Source organism: Mus musculus, chromosome 2, assembly GCF_000001635.26.
Source record: "Mus musculus strain C57BL/6J chromosome 2, GRCm38.p6 C57BL/6J".
Classification (NCBI taxonomy): Eukaryota; Metazoa; Chordata; class Mammalia; order Rodentia; family Muridae; genus Mus; species Mus musculus.
The window spans coordinates 150,391,942-150,412,545 of record NC_000068.7 but is presented as its reverse complement, the minus strand read 5'-3'; the positions used below and the strand labels follow the sequence as shown (position 1 = coordinate 150,412,545).

General features: G+C 40.8%; 1 protein-coding gene and 1 pseudogene across 3 annotated transcripts in view; both read left to right on the top strand.

Annotated features, from left to right (window-relative positions):
- Zfp442 (zinc finger protein 442) overlaps window positions 1-10,066 on the top strand; it is a 49,022-nt gene extending 38,956 nt beyond the window's left edge. For 2 of the 3 annotated variants that reach the window (XM_011239742.3, XM_011239741.2), the window contains exons 2-4: window positions 1,209-1,335; window positions 1,545-1,605; window positions 2,757-10,066. In XM_011239742.3, coding sequence (XP_011238044.1) covers window positions 1,302-1,335; window positions 1,545-1,605; window positions 2,757-4,569 — 1,908 coding nt within the window. In that variant the 5' untranslated portion in view covers window positions 1,209-1,301 and the 3' untranslated portion in view covers window positions 4,570-10,066. The remainder of the gene's footprint in view (window positions 1-1,208; window positions 1,336-1,544; window positions 1,606-2,756) is intronic. The other variant, NM_001310645.1, reaches the window with a different exon arrangement.
- Window positions 12,848-15,416, top strand: Gm14122 (predicted gene 14122; annotated as a pseudogene).

Genomic DNA, 20,604 nt, shown 5'->3' with positions numbered 1-20,604 from the left:
ACCTGCCTGTACAGGATACACTTGGAGGAATCCCGGAACCAAGATGTCTGCTGCTGATGCTCAGGCAAAATACTCCCACGCCGGGCAGATCCCTGTCCTCTGGCTGGGAAAATGGCCAGCTCTCTGTGCAGGATACACTCGGCGGGGTCCCGGAATCGAGATGTCTGCTGCTGATGCTCAGGCAAAGCACTCCTGAGCCGGGCAGATCCCAATCCTCAGAATTCTTAAGATCGCGTGGCTGGTGTTGTGGGTATCTGGCGGTAGTCAGACGACTCTGCGCCCTAGCTACCCCGGTGCTGCTTGGACTAGAAGGGGCTTGTGCCCCTACTCAGACCGGGTTTTTGCTTCCCTGACTAATGCAGTCTCAAGTCCCACGCGATTGGGTTGGAGCAGATGCTGTGTTCCACTCACCAGAAGTCTTAAGATCACTTGGCGGGTGTTGTGGGTAGCTGGCGGTAGTCAGACGACTGTGCACCCTAGCTACCCGGTGCTGTTCGGACCGGAAGGGCACTGCTGATATTTTTATCTGTCCATTTATAACTGTTTAAACATACATTCCCTTTTAGTAAGATTTTATTATTATTACTGTTTAAACTGGCACTCTTTAGTTTTCTGGAAGGTGAATACACAGCGGAATGAATGTACAATTATTTGTATGAACTCCAGTAAAAAACTCTGAGGTCTACTTTTCTCTTTGTTTGATTGATTGATTGATTTGTTTGCAGGGCAATCAGTGTCTTAATATGTACCTCATGCTGTCCTAAAACTCATTGCTTAGAACTCATTGCTTAGACCGGGCTGGAATCTAGGTCAATGAGATACACTTCTGTCTACCTCCTGAGTGTTGGGGTTGCATGAGAGAATACACCAGCATCCTCATCATTTTTGTAGTTAGCAATCGATCATACAATTTATCTGATTTGTAGTCAGTACTGTTGATCTGTTTTCTTGTATGTCTTTATTGGCTGTTAGCTGCCATTTCTCTTGCAACTCTTTATCCTATCCAAGGGGTGCAAAAATGACACAGATGAACTTCATTTGTTACTGAGTTTCCTTATAAAATTAATTTGGAATTACCTAAGAGCATTTGTTTCAGGAAATAATTGGAGGAAGCACCAGAATTATATGAACGTATTCTCAATGAAGTATACATTTACAGTGTTGTCCGTATTACGCTTTCTCATGTACACATGTATGGAATATTTCAGGGTGTTGTGACCTATGATGATGTGCATGTGAACTTCACTCAGGAAGAGTGGGCTTTGCTGGATTCTTCTCAGAAGAATCTCTACAGAGATGTGATGCTGGAGACCTACAGGAATCTTGCTGCTATAGGTAAGACAGTGAATTTTTTTCACTTTTTAAAATATAGGGAGAAGTGTTTTTGTTTTTTTTTATTGGTGTTTCTTTTTGTAATCTCTGTTGAGAATGAGGAAGACCAAGGTGAATAAATCAAGCATGGTTCTAAGGTTTACTGAAGATAGTAATTTACATTTTGCCTAATTTCCAATAATATGACATACGTTCTCTGGCATTATATTTAGGCTACAGTTGGGAAGACCATAATCCTGAAGAACATTTTCAAAGTTCTAGAAGACATGGAAGGTAATCTGCATGTGGAAACTGATAAGAATGTCTCTGAATAAATTTTAAGGTGTCCTGCAAATTTTAAAGAAAAGTAACAGGGTGGGGGGAAAAAAGCACTGCTTTAAGTTATGGATGATCACTAAATTCTCACAAAACCATGTACACCAATGCCTGGTATCTAATTTGTGCTGCGCAGCATTCCTCTACGTGCAAAGACAAAGAAACAATGCCTTAACAGATCTCACCATTAGGACCACAGCCCAGTAGAGCTTATGCTGTAGAACTGCCAATCTGTTCAACCGACTACCACTCAGATATTGTAAAGGGTACACACATTCATTAGGTAATGAGCCTATGTCCAAAACCTTCTAAGAAGAAAATAGTCCACAGTAATGTTGGAATCACTCATATACTTGTAATAATGTAGCAAATTTATTGATAGGGACAGTTTATGAGAGTCAAGGATGTGTAGAGAAACCTTAATCCCTATACCACATGTGTATAAGGAAAAAAGGGCAAATTGTTTGAATGCAATGTAGAAACTCCTCACTTGCTGTTCTTCTTTTCATATTACTATCATATGTCACAATGGATACCAGCCATATTAATATAGGAATTTTGAAAGTAGCAACGAACCTCTTTCTCAACCAGAACAGTAATTAGAAGATACATAGTAGTCCCCACTTGGAGTAGCCTCTTTGAATGTGCTACAAGTTTACAAATAATTCAATTTCCAACTTTATTGGGGCTATGTACAAACTCATACTACAGAATATCCGCTATGAGTACTAAATGTGGAAATATTTCTGTTTGCCTAAGATCACTTTGCAAATGTATTATGACTCACAGTATAGGAAAATTAATGAATAGAATAAGTGTGATAAAGTTCTGGGTTCTTCCATTCTCTTCAAATATTTAACAAGCCTCTTACAGAAAAACGATGCTGTAAATGTGAGCCATTTAATCAATGCTCTTACATGACATGCATCTTCAAAGATGCATAACAGCCCATTGTGAAGGTGAACACCATGAATGTAAAATACTTATAATACCTTAATATCAGATTGCTCTTTATAATTTGACCAAATTTTAAAATTAATTTACACAGATAAAAAGACTCATGTGTAATGAATGTGAGAAGATTTCACATGTACCAATTATCTTTGCAGGCATGAAAAAAGTCATATTGAAGAGAAACCCTCTGAATTTACTCAATGTGGTAAAGTCTTTGCGTATCAGAGCCATCCTCAGGGGCATCAACAAATTCATACTGGAGAGAAACCCTATGAAGTTATTCAATATCTTGAGGCATTTGCATATCACAGTAGTCTCCAAATACATAAAAGAACACATGGTGGAGACAAACACTATAAGATTAATGAATGTGGTAAAGCCTTTGCATGTCACAATTCTCTTCAAAGGTATAAAAGAGTTCATACAGGTGAGAAACTTTATGAATGTAATCAATGTGGTACTGACTTTGCACAACACAGTCATCTTCAACAGCATGAAAGAATGCATACTGTTAAATGTAAGCAAAGTGGAAAAGACTTTGCATGTTATACTAATCTCCAAATATATCAAAGAACGCATACTGGAGAGAAACCTTATGAATGTATATTCTGTGATAAAACCTTTATACATCACAGTCATCTTGAAAGGCATGAAAGAATTCATACTGGAGAGAAACCCTATGAATGTAACCAATGTGGTAAAGCCTTTTCACAAAACAGCAGTCTCCAATTACATAAAAGAACACATACTGGAGAGAAACCCTATGAATGTAAGCAATGTGGTAAATCCTTTGCATGTCAGAGTGGTCTCCAACAGCATAAAAAAACACATCATGGAGAGAAATCTTATGAATGTAAACGATGTGGTAAAGCCTTTGCATGTCAAAGTGATCTGCAACAGCATAAAAGAACACATACTGGAGAGAAATCCTATGAATGTAACCAGTGTGATAAAGCCTTTGCTCTTCGCTGTCATCTTCGAAGGCATCAAAGAATTCATACTGTAGAGAAACCCTATAAATGTAATCAATGTGGTAAATTCTTTGCACAAAGCAACCATTTTGTACGACATAAAAGAACACATACTGGAGAGAAACCCTATGAATGTAATCAATGTGATAAAGCCTTTGCATGTCAAACTAGTCTCCTGTATCATAAAAGAACACATTCTGGAGAGAAACTCTATGTCTGTAATGAATGTGGCAAAGCCTTTGTACTTCAAAGTTATCTTCAGATACATAAAAGAACACATACTGGAGAGAAACCCTTTGGATGTGACCAGTGTGATAAGGCATTTGCACAAAACAGTCATCTCCTAACACATAAAAGAACACATACTGGAGAGAAACCCTATGAATGTGAGCAATGTGGCAAAGCCTTTGCAAGTAATAGTAATCTCCAAGTGCATAAAAAAACGCACACTGGAGAGAAACCCTATGAATGTAAGCAGTGTGGTAAAGCCTTTGGGTTTCAAAGTGGTCTGCAAAAGCATAAACGAACACATACTGGAGAGAAACCCTATGAATGTAATCAGTGTGATAAGGCATTTGCATGTCAAGCTAGTCTCCTGAATCATAAACGATCACACACTGGTGAGAAGCCATATGAATGTAGTGAATGTGGTAAAGCGTTTGTACTTCACAGTTATCTTCAAATACATAAAAGGATACATACTGGAGAGAAACCCTTTGAATGTGACCAATGTGATAAAGCCTTTGCTCGAAACACTCTTCTCCTAAAACATAAAAGAATACATACTGGGCAGAAACCCTATGGATGCAAGCAATGTGGCAAAGCCTTTGCAAATCACAGTAATCTCCAAGTGCATAAAAGAACACATACTGGAGAGAAGCCCTACGAATGTAAGCACTGTGGTAAACCCTTCAAGTGTCAAAGTGGTCTGCAGTATCATAAAAGAACACAACACATACAGGAGAGAAACCCTATGACTGTAATCAATGTGATCTAGTCTTGGCATGTCAGACATCTTCAGAGCACTAAAGAAACATTATTGTATAGAATCTCTGTGAGTATATTTAATATGGTGAAGCCTTTGTACATTTCTATCGTCTTCATCTTTATGTAAGAAATCCATACTGAAGGGAAACTGTGAATGTACACTAACTACATCAGATCAAGCCTTTTCATATTTCACAAGCCTTTGTCATCATGAAATAATTCATACTGGGGCAAAACTTGAATATATTTAATATGGTCAAACATTTGAACATTTCTGCCATCTTCATCATCATGAAAGTATTTCTCCTGGAGAGAAACTCTATGACTGTAATGGATTTGTGATATGTATAGCTGTCACACTAACATTCAGTTATAAAAGATTAGACAAAAAAAAGTGACAAGTGCCAACAATCCATTCAAGCATTACGATGTGATGTGCCTCTTTCTTTTGTCTGCACTTGCAAACACAGTAAACCTTGTTTATTTTGTTTGCACTTATATTCCTCAACAATTATATGAAATAGCTCATCCAGGTATAATGCTTTTTATTTTGAAAGATTTTGAGTAGGTATTGAAGGTTGTTCTATGTTTTGCAAATATATTTACAAAAGTGCTTTTTATGTTTCTGTAGTAAAACACTATGTCTAAAGCAGCTTATAAAAGAGGTTAACCTAGCTCAACCAAAATAGTCATAAGCAGCAGATGGAGGGAGGGAGATGGGATGGAATGGCGGCTTCAACATCAGGTGTGGAGAGAACAGGAGAGATGGCTAGATGGCCACGAATATGAATGGAAATATACAATTTATGGGAGAGAAGGAAGGGGAAATCTACAGGAAAAGAAAAAACAAAAAACAAAAAACAAAAAACACTGGGATAAAGGAGGTACCCAAGAATCAGTGGAGTTTACCCTAGCTGTGAGTCACGAAATTGGGGTATGGAACCTGGAGAGGCCGTCTCCTGTAGCCAGGCAGGAACCCCAGTGGAGCAATAGAGACACCAACCCACCCTCAAAAGTTTCAACCCTAAAATCCTGTCTACAAGAAATGCAGGCAAAGGAGGTGGAGCAGAGACTTAGGGAATGTCCAAACAGCTAACTGAGGGGAGTTCTAGAGAGTTAAGGGAAGGCACACCACAATCTTGGGTGTTGCCCTACATGGGATTAGGGCCCTGGATGAATTAAAAGGAAAAAAAAAAGGAACTAAAGTTAAAGCAAGCACATCATCAATATTCACTAGTAACTTTTACACATTATAACATTTATCCTTTGTTTCCTTCCTCTTTTCATCTTTTCTGTATTTCCTCCATCAATACCTGTTGCCATCTTTTACTTCCATTCTCTCTTCTTCCTTCCTCTCTTTCTTTCTCTCTCTTTCTTTCTTTCTTTCTTTCTTTCTTTCTTTCTTTCTTTCTTTCTTTCTTTCTTTCTTTCTTTCTTTCTCTTTCTCTTTCTTTCCTGTCTTCATTTACTTTTGGTTTGTACTGTAGCTAAGGATGACCTTGAATGTCTGATCTTCTCCTCGCTGCCTGCTCTTAGGATGACAGGCATGTCGTATTTCTTTGTTTCTTGCCAGTTGTTTTCTCACAGCAACAACAAAATAAAGTAAATATACACAGCTGTGCTGAGCTCTGCTCTTATTATACCTTCCAGGTTTATTGCAGATCCTCAAGTGGTTGAAAGTAGGCACATACTTTAAAGCCTGGATCTTCTATATCTGGTTCTGCCCAGTTCTCTTCTGCTTCTAGTCAGGCAGCCACCTTCCTGGGGTTGTCCCTCCCAATATATCTCTTGTGTTAGGTTTGTTGTGTGATGTGACTTTGAGGCATTTCTTGGTTGTCTGTTGCCAGGTGTACTGCCTGGTTTTGTGTGTCAACTGGACACAAGCTGGAGTTATCACAAAGAAAGGAGCCTCAGATGAGGAAATGCCTCCATGAGATCCAGCTGTAAGGCATTTCATCAATTAGTGATCAAGTGGGGAGGGCCCATTGTGGGTGGTGCTATCCCTGGTTCTAGTAGTCTTGGGTTCTATAAGAGCAAGCCATGCAAACCAGGTGAAGCAAGCCAATAAAGAACATCCCTCCACAGCCTCTGCATCAGCTCCTGCTTTCTGACCTGCTTAGTTCTAGTCCTGACTTCCTTTGGTGATGAACAGCATCATGGAAGTGTAAGCTGAATAAACCCTTTCCTCCCCAACTTGCTTCTCAGTCACGATGTTTTGTGCAGGAATAGAAATCCTGACCAAGACATTGTTGGTACCAGCATAGTGGGGCATTCCTGTGACAACCTGACCATGTTTGGGGAAGGAGTGTAGAAGGACTTTGGAACTTTGCACTAGAAGAGCTATTGGGATGCTAAGAACTCTGTGGAATGTTCTGTAGGAGCTTGGAAGATAACCTTGAGAACAGTGCAGAAGATGGAGACCTGGCTTGTGAAATTACTGAGGGAAGATTAAAGTCTCTTATGGATTGTTGCTATTTTGATTGTGAAGATTCTGTGGTTCTGGTTATCTGGGGCTGAAGAATCAGCTGTGATAAACAAGATACCAGAACTACTAAATTGAAAACTTTGCATTACTGGGACTATTGATGCTGGTTAGCTTCAGCTAAGAAATTAGTGATGATTAGGAAGAGACCAGCATCATTGAGGTAAAAACTTCTGGAAAGTGTTTTCGCAGAGCACAAAGAGGCTGTGTTCCAGATAGAGCCAAGGTTGTTCTACCTACTGCTGCAGCTGGACATGGTAATGTGTAAGAATCACTCAGGTGGTAATAGGTTTTGAAGGGGTCATGAAGAGCAGCTGAGACTCAGCACTGTGAGGCCATGGAAGGCCATTGGTGAAGGTGCAGCCTCAGTTGCAATTGATGGCCCAGAACTGAAGGGGTCTTGCAAAGGAGTTGAATCTTGGAACCGTGAAGAGCTCCTATAATAGGCTTTTGGCAAAGCCTAGTTGCAGCTGAAGACAACAGTGTTTTGGAGATGCCAATACCATGAGATGACCACCAAGAACAGCAGCAGCATTGGAGTACAGGCAGCTGGAACCTAAAAGACAAGGTGTGTGCTACAAAGGTCAGAACTGGAGATGTGACCTAAGCCCCTGGAGGAGCCTAGAAGATTGTGAGTGCATCTCAGACATTGGATGGTTGGAGTTTGATTTTATTTTTTATAGTGACTGTGCCCTGATATTTTTTCCTCTTGAAGGAAGAAGGTATTTCAGTGGAACCCATAGTTAAGAGACTTGGAATTTTTAAGACTTTGAATTTTAAAAGATATTGGATATTTTTAAGGGATTGTTCTTTTTAATATGTAAAGACTGTAGGACTTTTAAAGTTATTTATATCTTGAGGATGAATAAGAAAGTAAAGGTTGAGGCTTAATAGTGATGTGTTTGTGTTTCAAGTTGACAAGGGATCAGTTGTACTGGCTGATTTTGTGTGTCAATTTGACACAAGCTGGAGTTATCAAAGAGAAAGGAGCTTCAGTTGGGGAAGTGGCTCCATGAGATCCAGCTGTGGGGCAATTTCTTAATTAGTGATGAAAAGGAGAGGGCCCCTTGTGGGTGGTACCATCTCTGGGCTGGTAATATTGGATTCTATAAGAAAGCAAGCTGAGAAAGCCAGAGGAAACAGGCCAATAAGTAACATCCCTCCATGGCCTCTGCATCAGCTCTTGCTTCCTGACCTGCTTAGTTCTATTCCTGACTTCCTTTGGTGATGAAAAGCAACATGGAGCCGGGTGTGGTGGCGCACACCTTTGATCCCAGCACTTGGGAGGCAGAGGCAGACGAATTTCTGAGTTCAACGCCAGCCTGGTCTACAAAGTGAGTTCCAGGACAGCCAGGGCTACACAGAGAAACCCTGTCTCAAAAAAAAAAGAAAAGAAAAAAAGAAAAGCAACATGGAAGTATAAGCTGAATAAACCCTTTCTTCCCCAACTTCCTTCTCAGTCATGATGTTTTGTGCAGGAATAGAAACACTGACTAAGACACCACAATACTTTCAGGAGTAGAGCTGTAACACAGCAGAGCTGTTAATACCTTCACTGGGTAAACCTTCCCAGGCAGGAGCAGAGCTGTAACAGTTTCTCTGGAACTTTCCCCTTGCCACAACAGAGCTGTAACACTTTCTCTGGGAAACCATCCTCATGCAGAGCAGAGATGTTTCAGTTGTATGGGGGAAACTTTCCTTGCAGTTGAGCAGAGCTTGTAAAGGGGAAACTGTTCCCTTCAGAGCGGCAATACTTACATGTGTATGTCCTGTCTTTATGAGAGCTCGCATATATTCTGTTGTTCTTGTATTTCTCTATGAAGATTTTTAGAATTGTATCTATGTGTCGTCTTAGTATTTTGTGAACACTGTGGTATCCAATACTTCTCAATTCCGAGAATTGTACCTTCATTGACATGCCAAATATATCCTAGCCTCCATGTCTGGCCGTCTAGGTACTGACATTGACACCATCCTGCTGCTAAGCTAACCTCTCTTAAATTTCCTTTCTCCTTCCTTTATTCCCACCAAAGAATTTCTTTGTGCCTCTTAGTACATGCCATTACATCAGCAGTGTTTCCTTCATCTGTTTAAAATAACTTATAGTTGACTTAAAGATTCATGCAATTCACAGAAACTGATAACTCCGATTTCATTTCAATCAGAAATTTACTTACTTTCTATCTGTACAAATGCATTTACATAAAAATGGCATATATCCTATTGATAAGCATGTAAATACCTGGAAGTCAAGTAATATGGAATAGAAATCATTTGTAAAAGTCACATAACTGTTTTAGAATTTCAGCATTATATTTAACATTCACAGTTGGCATTTGAAAAACTTCTCTGAATGTGTTCTAATCACATACAAGATGGAAATATAGAAATGGGCATATTTTACCTTACAATTGGTGGGTCTTTTACAATTAGGGATAACATGTCAAATTTAAATAAAGTGATCGAATTTTATTTTGTTTATAAAATGTGTATCGCAAATTTTAAAAGTACAACTAGAGAATGGAAGGTTTTTATATATTCTGATGTGATTGCTAAAGTATGGGAACAATAAAAATTGTATATACATTTAATTAGATGGTTTGATCAAAGGTTGAGCAGTCACAGTCACCTGACACCATGCCCAGTGATCTGAGTTCAAACTCTGCAATCCACTTGATGGAAGGAAAGAAGTAATTTCTACAAATTGTCCTCTGACCTCTACATGCTAACTCTGACTTTCAGAAACCCAATAATAATGTACATTGTGATGTTTTGAATATGCTTGGGCCAGGGAGTGACACTATTTGGAGGTGTGACCTAGTTTGAGTAGGTGTGTGTTGCCTTTATATCCTCTTCCTAGCTGCCTGGAAGCCAGTCTTCCCCTAGTGGCCTTCAGATGAAGTCGTAGAGCTCTCAGCTCCTCCTACACCATGTTGCCGGAACACTGACATGCTCTGCCTTGATGATAACAGACTGAAACTGTGAACCTGTAAGCCAGCCCCAAATAAATATTGTTCGCATAATAGTTGCCTTGGTCATGGCATCTGTTCACAGCAATATAATCCTAACTAAGACACATATACACACATAAAGAATAAAAACATTAAAAATTAATTACAACAGCCATTTTTGTTGCTTAGTTAAATCCCTGTGGTCTTTTTTGAACCAATCAATTTATTCACAAGGAACAATACAAATTATTGTATACAATTCCGAAGCAAAGTGAATATCAAATGAGACCATCCAATCCCCTAGTACCAAATAGGCATATGTAGATAACTGACTTAAATAAAAGAACTAATTGATTCTCTCCTGGCAGCTACATAGAGAAGTATGGTACCAACTTCGTTCAGCAAAAAGTTACACCAGTAGTTCCCATATTTGGGCCCTCAGAAGAACTCACTGTGTCATGCTTCCATATCCTTTGCAGAAGACCAAAGAAAATAGGAGTAGAAAAAGACCAAGATTCTGAAGATGTTGAGACACCAGCTGGCTCCCATGTTGGGGGATTTTCCTACATGGCAGCAAGAGTGGTGTTTTTTGCTAGCATGATATAGGAGACCCAGAAGCCTAGTAATACCTGGGTTGAAATTGATTACAGGGGAATGTTGATGGGGGCTTCTGAAGCAAGGACAGCTGCCAAAGTCCAGCCTCAGGGTGATGAGGCTTCAAAAAAAGGCTGGAAGGGGAGCAGCACTAACTGAGTAAGGACTCCGAGTCAATAGTGGATGCAAGCTGGTACTCTCTGAGTAAGGACGTAGAGTCAATAGTAGATGCAAGCTGGTATTCTATCTGTTCCTGAGAATTCTCCGCATTCTTCCTTCTCCTTTCTGACCAGAGAGCCTGAACCCAATCTTTTACTTAATAAAATTACATGCCCAAGGCTTTGTTCATTGTTAGTAATTTTTAAATTTTTTCTAAATATATGAGTTCAGGATTTATAGTCTCAATCCCCACTTCCTCAGAGCAGAAACTAAACACAAACAAAAGCACATTCCCTTATAGGTTTTAGCCTGTTCTTCACAGGTAGCTGGGCATAGCTCATGTGGTTTTCTAGTACAGCAGACAGGAGTCTTTAATAACTTTTCATGTAAAAACAGAAATATTACAACTAGTAAAATTATTCCTTACAAACTTTTAAAATTTATGTAAGTAAAGCAGTTAGCTCTCTCTACTGTCTCTCCAGGCATCTTGGATTATCATCTCCAATTATTTAAGTAGCCAGGAGAACAAAAGACTTTGTATGTGTTGTATGTGTGTATACATCATCTTTTAATTCTCTAATCTATTTTCCTCATCCTAGCAATTCCATAGCCTCATATACTCTCCTTCTAATACTATTTACTTCTAGATTGTAGCCATCCAGCAGCCTATGATCAAACCGGGTTCACCTGAATGAAGGGCTGGAAATTAAAAAGGGAGTATGGCAAGAGAAGCACGAAGCCAAGTCTGTGTTCTGATCAAAGCTCATAGTTTAATAATAAGCTTTGTGTTTATAAAGGGAAAAACCACAAAACCCATCCTGCTGTGGATCAGCCTCAGTTGGGCCCCCTCAATCCGCGGGAGAACTCAGGGTTCCAGACAGGTGGGCAAAGGTCGGCGAGAAATGACAAACAAATACGGGGCACAAGAGAGTGTGCTGTATCTGAATGTAATGTCAAATTGAGCATCAAACTTTTTATACAGAAAAAAATAGGGAAGTTAGGTGACACATCGGCAAGGTACAATGAGATTACTGGATGCTTAATGACTCTTACACAAAACAGAGGAATGCAAACACGAAGACTGGCAGGAACTGGGCAATAAAACAACTGAGACAAAGTCAGCTATATTCTTAGAAGCCAGGTGTGAGGTCTTTACACTCCCAGGGCAAGGACTTTCACACTCAAGTCATGGTTCTAATTAGGGAGTTTCTCTCTAGCTAACCTTCTCGTGAATAATGCAATACTCTAAAACCACAACCAGATCTACTTCCTAAGCCATTGTAAATTCCTGTGTATGGGAGCGACTTGGCTTTTATTCTAAGTGATAGTGTGGGGGGACTTTTCTACTAATAAGTAATGTAGTCTGCCATACATAACTATAATTATTATTTTATTTATTTTGGGGGGGGGTTGGTTTTTGGTTTTTCAAGATAGGGTTTCTCTGTATAGACCTGGCTGTCCTGGAACTCACTTTGTAGACCAGGCTGGCCTCGAACTCAGAAATCTGCCTGCCTCTACCTCCCAAGTGCTGGGATTAAAGGCGTGCACCACCACCACGCCCGGGCTTGCCCTGAGATTTCTAACTCTAAGTGGTAGATAGTAATGCCTGATTTCTTTCACTATCTCTCTTACAATACTAGAGGCAATTCTGGATGTCACTGAATAGGTAACATTCTTACTGAATTCCAAGCCCAAGGTGGGCTCAAGGACTACCTAGGGCATGGTGAAGGTCAGGAAGTAAAGTTCAATTTTGCTTAGGTATTTGGCAAGTCGTTGCTTGGAGGCAACTATAATAGAACAATACTGAAAGACAGCACACAGATCCATTCGCAAGGACAAAATTGGAGCATACGTGCTATGGGATGCCAAAGTTCTAGGAGACTAAGTTTCCGTGAAACTCTTCATCTCGGGACTGCTTCCAGGTTTCTAAACCTGTCAAGCAAATCACTACCGGAGTGGATGTAACACCATCCCCTGCTTCAGCTGGAGTATTTTATAGAGCATGGTCAGCACAGGTAGCCAAAACAGCTAAGTTCCCATGAGAACTTGCAACTGCAGCCAAGGCAGATGTCTCTATCCAAGGCCTTAAGACCGGTTGTGGCGGTGGTTCCCAGTGGTGAGAGGAGGAGGAAGCCCTGAGCAGAGCAGGGCGGTTGGTGTGTGTGTGGGGTGTGGGGTGTGGGGTGGGGGTGGGGTGGCGGGTGAGTGTGGACCCGCCGCAGCTGCTGCTGCCACTGCTGCTGCCTCCACCACCGCTCCTGGGGCTCGTGGCTTGAGGAAGGAGGACGAGTGAGACCCCGGGGCAAGTGGGCGGCGGCGCCACTGCTGCTGCTGCTGCTGCTGCTGCTGCTGCTGCTGCTGCTGCTGCTGCTGCTGCGGGAGGGTTGGCAGCAGGACAAGGATGGCAGATATCGACAAACTCAACATCGACAGCATCACCCAACGGCTGCTGGAAGTGAGAGGGTCCAAGCCAGGCAAGAATGTCCAGCTCCAGAAGAACGAGATCCGAGGACTCCGCCTGAAGTCTCGGGAGATCTTCCTCAGTCAGCCCATCCTTTTAGAACTTGAAGCACCACTCAAGATATGTGGTGACATCCACAGGCAGTACTATGATTTGCTCTGCCTGTTTGAATACCGTGGCTTCCCTCCAGAGAGCAACTATTTGTTTCTCGGGGACTATATAGACTGGGGCAAGCAGTCCCTGGAGATGATCTGCCTCTTGCTGGCCTACAAAATCAAGTATCCGGAGAACTTCTTTCTTCTCAGAGGGAACCACGAGTGCGCCAGCATCAATAGGATCTACGGATTTTATGATGAGTGTAAAAGAAGATACAACATTAAGCTGTGGAAAACGTCCACGGACTGTTTTTTTTTGTTGTTGTTGTTGTTTTATTACGTATTTTCCTCAATGACATTTCCAATGCTATCCCAAAAGTCCCCCATACCCTCCCCCCCACTTCCCTACCCACCCATTCTCATTTTTTTGGCCCTGGCGTTCCCCTGTACTGGGGCATATAAAGTTTGTGTGTCCGATGGGCCTTAACTGCTTACTGATAGCAGCCATAGTGGATGAGAAGATATTCTGCTGTCATAGAGGTTTATCACCAGATCTTCAATCTATGGAGCAGTTCGGCGAATTATGAGACCAACTGATGTACCAGATCAAGGTCTTCTTTGTGATCTTTTGTGGTCTCACCCCGATAAAGATGTCTTAGGCTGGGGTGAAAAATGACAGAGGAGTGTCCTTCTTCACATTTGGTGCAGAAGTGGTTGCAAAATTTCTCCTTAAGCATGATTTGGATCTTATATGTAGAGTCCATCAGGTGGTTGAAGATGGCTATGAATTTTTTGCAAAGAGGCAGTTAGTCACTCTGTTTTCTGCACCCAACTACTGTGGCGAGTTTGACAATGCAGGTGCTATGATGAGTGTGGATGGACTCTCACACTCCTTCAAGATTTTAAAGCCTGCAGAGAAAAAGAAGCCCAACGCCACGAGACCTGTCACACCACCACGGGGTATGATCACAAAGCGAGCAAAGAAATAGATGTCGCTTGACACTGCCTGGTTGGGACTTGTAACTTAGCGTTCATAACCTTCCTTTTTAAACTGTGATGTGCTGGTCAGCTTGCCCAGGTAGACCTGTCTGTCGGGCCCTCCTCCATTTGATTACTGCTGGCACTTGCTGGTTATAGCAGCAAGCGAAGCACTTCATTCTCAAGAGAGCATTTTGTTTTGTTTTGAATCTCTGTTCCCTTTGCGGACAGCTCTGATGATGGTGTTAAGCTGTACACTCTAGCAGGTTATCCTGTCTGAGGAGAAAGTGTACAATTGATCTTTTTTAAATTTAGTATACGTCATGAATAATGTAAATGCCTGTTTTCTTTAGGATATAAAGAGAGCCTTAGAGTGCGTGAGTCTCTACATGTAATTGTCATAAATGCATTCTGTTGATACAAACCACTCTGAACATTTTTTTTTCCAGTTTGTTTGAAAGGGACTGCTTTCCCTCATTGTCTGTCATATACAAACTAGTGTCTGCAGCTGTGGCAGCAGGAGTGACCTGCCTGCCGCCAGCCCTGCCCAGACTATCTGAAGCACACTCCCTCCCACTGCACATTTAATAACGATTAAAGCCATTCTTTTCAATGTCTGTGACTCCTTCCTAAAGCCAAAGTTTCTGTTGGACTGTATGGCACGCCCTGGGCATGAGGTGGCCAGGGCATTGAGGCTGCCTGTGCAGGCCGCCTCCCTCCGTGGGGCCTCAGAAGCAGGTTATTTTAACTAGCAATAGTGGTATAGTGCTGAGTAAGCTATTAATGATGGAAGTTAATGACATTTTGTACAGTTCCCATATAGTCTATTCACTGAGTGATCTTTTTACACTTGGATCAGGTCTGAACCCGTCCATTCAGAAAGCTTCAAATTATAGAAACAACACTGTCCTATATGAGTGACCGATAATGCTTTCTTTGGCTACATTCTTTATTCTGCGGTGACAATGAGGCTTATAAATAAAAAGGAACTAACTTGCCGTCCACCGGTTTATACAGAACTCACAGTATCTATGAGTTTTTAAAACTATGACCTGTTAAATGAATCTGTTTGCACAGATGCCAGTGTACAATGCCATGTGCTGAGAATGGTTTCAGGCTTATTAAATGCAAGGTTGTAAAAACAAACAAACAAACAAACAAACAGTTGGCAAATGTTGTTCAAGGTCTTCTCAGCCGGTTCAAGGCTGGGAATGTTACAATCCCCCCCCCCCGCTCTTTTTTTTAAGATAAAGAATACAAGTTTGTGGGTGGGGGCAAAAGATTTACTTGTTTTCCATTATCCCATCTAGGGTAAAGAATAGCCAAGGTGACCATGCTTAGGTCTTAGGTCAGTGTCTATATTGCTCCTTACCTATCATGTATAGCAAACATAGCATTGATGTATGTCTCTGCCTTAGGTTGATAGGAGATCAAGAACACTCTTAATTGTCTTACTGTCTCTGGCTAACTGGTTTTCTATAGCACTCTTTTCAAATAAGACCAGATCCACAAAGGACACTTCAGAGCTGCATATACACTAAATGCATTAGTGATTAATAACTGCCATGGTGAATAGCTGAGCTCACTGAAAGCAATCCTGTATCAAGGCAACTGATCTGTTTAAAATACAAGATCCAAAAGTTAAAAGCATCAAAATTATAATAAATTGTCCAAGCAGTGTAGAAATGAAAGTTGTAAGCCATGGGGAAGTGGAGAACCAGGATTCAAACCATTCCTGATTCTGTTCTTTTTTAATTTTCCTTTTGGCCAGTCCTTCTCAAACTTTAGCCATAGAATCCTTTACTACTCCTGAATGATCTATGTAAAAGCAACATGCTTCATGGAGGTCTGCACATAGTCCTCCCTATTGAAGGAATAAAATATCAAATCCTCTAGTGTTTGGAAGGAGTACTTCAGAGAAGGAGATTAGATTCTCTTGCAAATGGGAAATAGAAGTTTCTATCCTATCTTTTCTATAGCTGTATCTATTGCAGTTCTAATAAGTGCATGACTTTTTTCCTTACAAAACTAGGGCAGAAGCACCAGTAGCTGTTCCTCCCACACTGAGGCCCAGTAGTACTGAAATAGTTAATGCTGTAGCAAGCTCTCTCTCGGGTGAGAGAAGCCTCCATCCCAGTGATCCAAGACCTTGTCATAAGAATGATAAGTGAGGGCTGGAGAGATGGCTCAGCGGTTAAGAGCACTGACTGCTCTTCCAGAGGTCCTGAGTTCAATTCCCAGCAACCACATGGTGGCTCACAACCATCTGTAATGGGGTCTGATGCCCTCTTCTAGTGTGTGTCTAAAGACAGCTACAGTGTATGCATACAAATAAAATAAATGTAAAAAAAAGAATGATAAGTGAGCCTAGGAGTAAGTTGATCCAACACACAAAAGTCTTTGGAGCTTTCAAACACTTGTATGTGAATGCAGGGGTACAAACCCACCATCCCGCCTTTGGAGGAATAAATAGAATGAAGAGGTAGAAACAGTAAGCATTTGATTGCATAAGCTCTCTTTTACCTTTATGAATTTTCACTATGCAGGTACCTAGTCCAGAAACTTCATGTAGAGAAAGACCTATGCCAGATTTCTGATTCCATCAACAATCAGAAAAGCTATTAGAGTAAGAAACATTGCTGGATAATAAAGCATTACCTTCTTAAAAAGGAGGGGCTATATCATAGCAAAGTCAATATGAGTGAGTGACATTAGGATAAGTATCATTAAGCACATGAAACATGCCCACCATTAATTCTGTAAGGGGAGTCGCAAATGTAGGAAAGGTAGTGGTGGCAACTATACAACTACGAGGAATACCAGACACTGGAGAAGAAAATGGGGAAGCAGTATTCCTATTATCAGCAGTATTCTTTTTATCTTTATCATTCCTCTTTTAAGGCTTATTTATATGATCTTATTAGGTCCTACTGAAAACCAGATAGGTTCAGTTTTAAGCTTAATGGTAAAGAATAATCCATCATCATAACCAGTTTTATATAATCTAAGTCTCCAAGTCCTTCCTTTAAGCCAGTCTTCTCTAACCTTTTTGCCAGACTCAGTGAATTTCACTATAGTGAGATTACAAGAAGAGATGATGTAAGATCCTACTCCTGTCCAGGACCCAGACAGTAAAACTGAGGCACAACTAAGGCTATAACAATAATAATGGTCAGTACCTTTACAACTAGAACTAGACAGGCCAGATTCTGTTCAATTCCTTGCTACTATAATTAAATCTTCTTGGGCCTTTCAATAAACTTTTCCTGTGGTCTCACATCCCCAGGCAGGACAGAAAAATCCTCTGCACCTTCACAATTATGAGCCTGGGATCTAGTCCTGTCATCCTGGGGGACATACATAAAAAAGATAAGTGCATAGATTGACTCTAAGCACCAAATGTCCACATTTCAAATTTCCATCTAAACTTCCATTTGGGCAAGACTTTGGGGAGCAGGACTCTTTTCTATCACAGTCAGGTAGATCCCTATGGGGTAATTGGTTAGGTATGTCCTAAGAAACTAGGCCTGCTATGAACTGACAGAGATCAAAATGAAGGTCAGGCCACCATTTAGAGACTGAAAAACATATAGTACTGCTGTTAAGCTGAGCAGAGAGCCCAGCAGTCTCTATGACTACTTCTTGATTAGTTATGATATATCCTGCACGTACTTTAGAGGAGCCTTCAGTAAAAATTAAAAGAACATTATGTAGAGGCTGTAAAGATGTCATACTAGAAAAAAAAACCTTATGTACATTTAAAATTTTTATCAACCTATATAGAGGGTAATGATTGTCTATAATGCCTTTAAATCCTATTTGAGCAAGCAACAAATCTGTACTATGCTGCTTTAGCCAAATATTTTGGTCCACATTAACAGGCTGAATAATGATATCTGGTTCTTTGCCAAAATAAACCAGTGTCTGTTTTCTTCGAAGTATTATCATATGAGCCACTGCGTCATAATATCCAAGTAAGAGGAGCTTTTTGCCACAATAATTCTGTAGGTGTATGAGTCATTATAAAAATCAGCAAATATAAAGGCAAAGAATAATCTGTATAAGTTACAAATTGCTTTTAATAGCTCTTTCTACTTTTTGTGAAATCAATAATCCATCCAATGTTAAAGTTCAAGGGAAGATAAGACCAGTACTCGCTTTAAGAATATCAAATAAGGTACCATCTGCACCTAAGAGTCTCTCTTTTATCTCTTATATTCTGTTGGTGATGTTTGCATCTATGACTCCTGATTTCTTTCCTAGGCTTTCTATCTCCAGAGTTGTCTTCCTTTGTGATTTCTTCATTTTTTTCTACTTCCATTTTTTAGATCCTGGATGGTTTTGTTCAATTCATTCACCTGTTTGATTTTATTTTCCTATAATTCTTTAAGAAGTTTTTGTGTTTCCTCTTTAAGGTCTTCTACCTGTTTACCTGTGTTCTCCTATATTTCCTTAAGGGAACTATTTATGTCCTTAAAGTTCTTTACTAGAATCCTGAGATGTAATTTTAAGTCCAGTCTTGCTTTTTTGGTGTGTTGGGGTATCCAGTACTTGCGGTAGTGGGAGAATTGTGTTCTAATGATGCCAAGTAGCCTTTGTTTCTGTTGGTAAGGTTCTTGTGCTTGCCTTTTGCCATTTGGTTATCTCTGGTGTTATTTTCTCTTGCTAACTCTGGATGGAGCTTGTCCCTCCTGTTAGCCTGTTGGCCTGTGTCAGCACTCCAGGGAGACCAGCTCTCTCCTGGCGGGACCTATACACAGAAGGTTATGGAACAGCCTTAGCTTCGGAGTGCAGATGGCAACTGGAAGGATCCTGTCCCAGCTGCTCCACTGTTCCTGTCCCCTGTGCACTCCTGGCCAGTCCCACTTTAGACAGTTATTGGAGAGAAAGGAGAAATCTCACCTCTAAGCCTAGTAATGAAAGCATAAGCTATTGGTGTTCCTGAAAAGACCACCAATAGCTTATGCTGAAAGATCAAGAATTGATGAATAGAACCTCATAAAGTTGCAAAGCTTCTTTAAGGCAAAGGACACTGTCAATAAGACAATTTGGCAACCAACAGATTGGGAAAAGGTCTTTTCCAACCCTATATCTGATAGAGGGCTAACATCCAATATATACAAAAAACTCAAGAAGGTAGACTCCAGAGAAACAAATAACCCTATTTTAAAATGAGGTACAGAACTAAACAAAGAATTCTCAACTGAGGAATACTGAATGACTGAGAAGCTCCTAAAGAAATGTTCAATATCCTTAATCATCAGGGAAATGCACATCAAAACAAGCCTGAGATTCCACCTCACACCAGTCAGAATGTCTAAGATCAAAAACTCAGGTAAGATCAGATGCTGGCAAGGATGTGGAGAAAGAGGACCACTCCTCCATTGCTGGTGGTATTGCAAGCTGGTACAACCACTCTGTAAATCAGTTTGGCGGTTCCTCAGAAAATTGGACATAATACTACCAGAAGATCCAGCAATACCTCTCTTGTGCATATACCCACAAGATACTCCAGCATGTATTAAGGACACATGCTCCACTATGTTCATAGCAGCCTTATTTATAATAGCCAGAAGCTGGAAAGAAACCAGATGTCCCTCAACAGAGGAATGGATACAGAAAATGTGGTACATTTACACAATGGAGTACTACTTAGCTGTTAAAAACAATGAATGTATGAAATTCTTAGGCATATGGGTGGAACTAGAAAATATCATCCTGTGTAAGGTAACCCAATCACAAAAGAACACACATGATATGCACTCACTGATAAGTGGAAGCTCAGAATCCTTCTTAGAAGTGGGAACAGAATACCCTTGGAAGGAGTTACAAAGACAAAGTTCAGAGCAGATCCTGAAGGAACGATCATCCAGAGACTGCCCCACTTGGGGATCCATCCCATAAACAACCACCAAACTCAGACACTATGGCAGATGCCAACAAGAGCTTGCAGATAGGAGCTTGATATAGCTGTGTCCTGAGGGGCTCTGCCAGTGCCTGGCAAATAAAGAAGTGGATGCTCACAGTCACCCATTGGACAGAGCACAAGGTTCCCAATGAAGGAGCTAAAGAAAGTACCCAAGGAGCTGAAGGGGTTTGCAGCCCCCTAGGAGGAAAATACATATAAACTAACCAGTACCCCCAGAGCTCCTTAGAACTAAACCACCAATCAAAGAAAACATATGGTGGAACTTGTGGCTCTGGCTGTATATGTAGTCATCAAAGGGAGGAGAGGCTTGTAGTCATCATGTGAAGGTTCTATGCCCCAGTATAGGGGAATGCCAGGACCAGGAATGAGAGTGTGTGGGTTGGGGAGCAGGGAGAG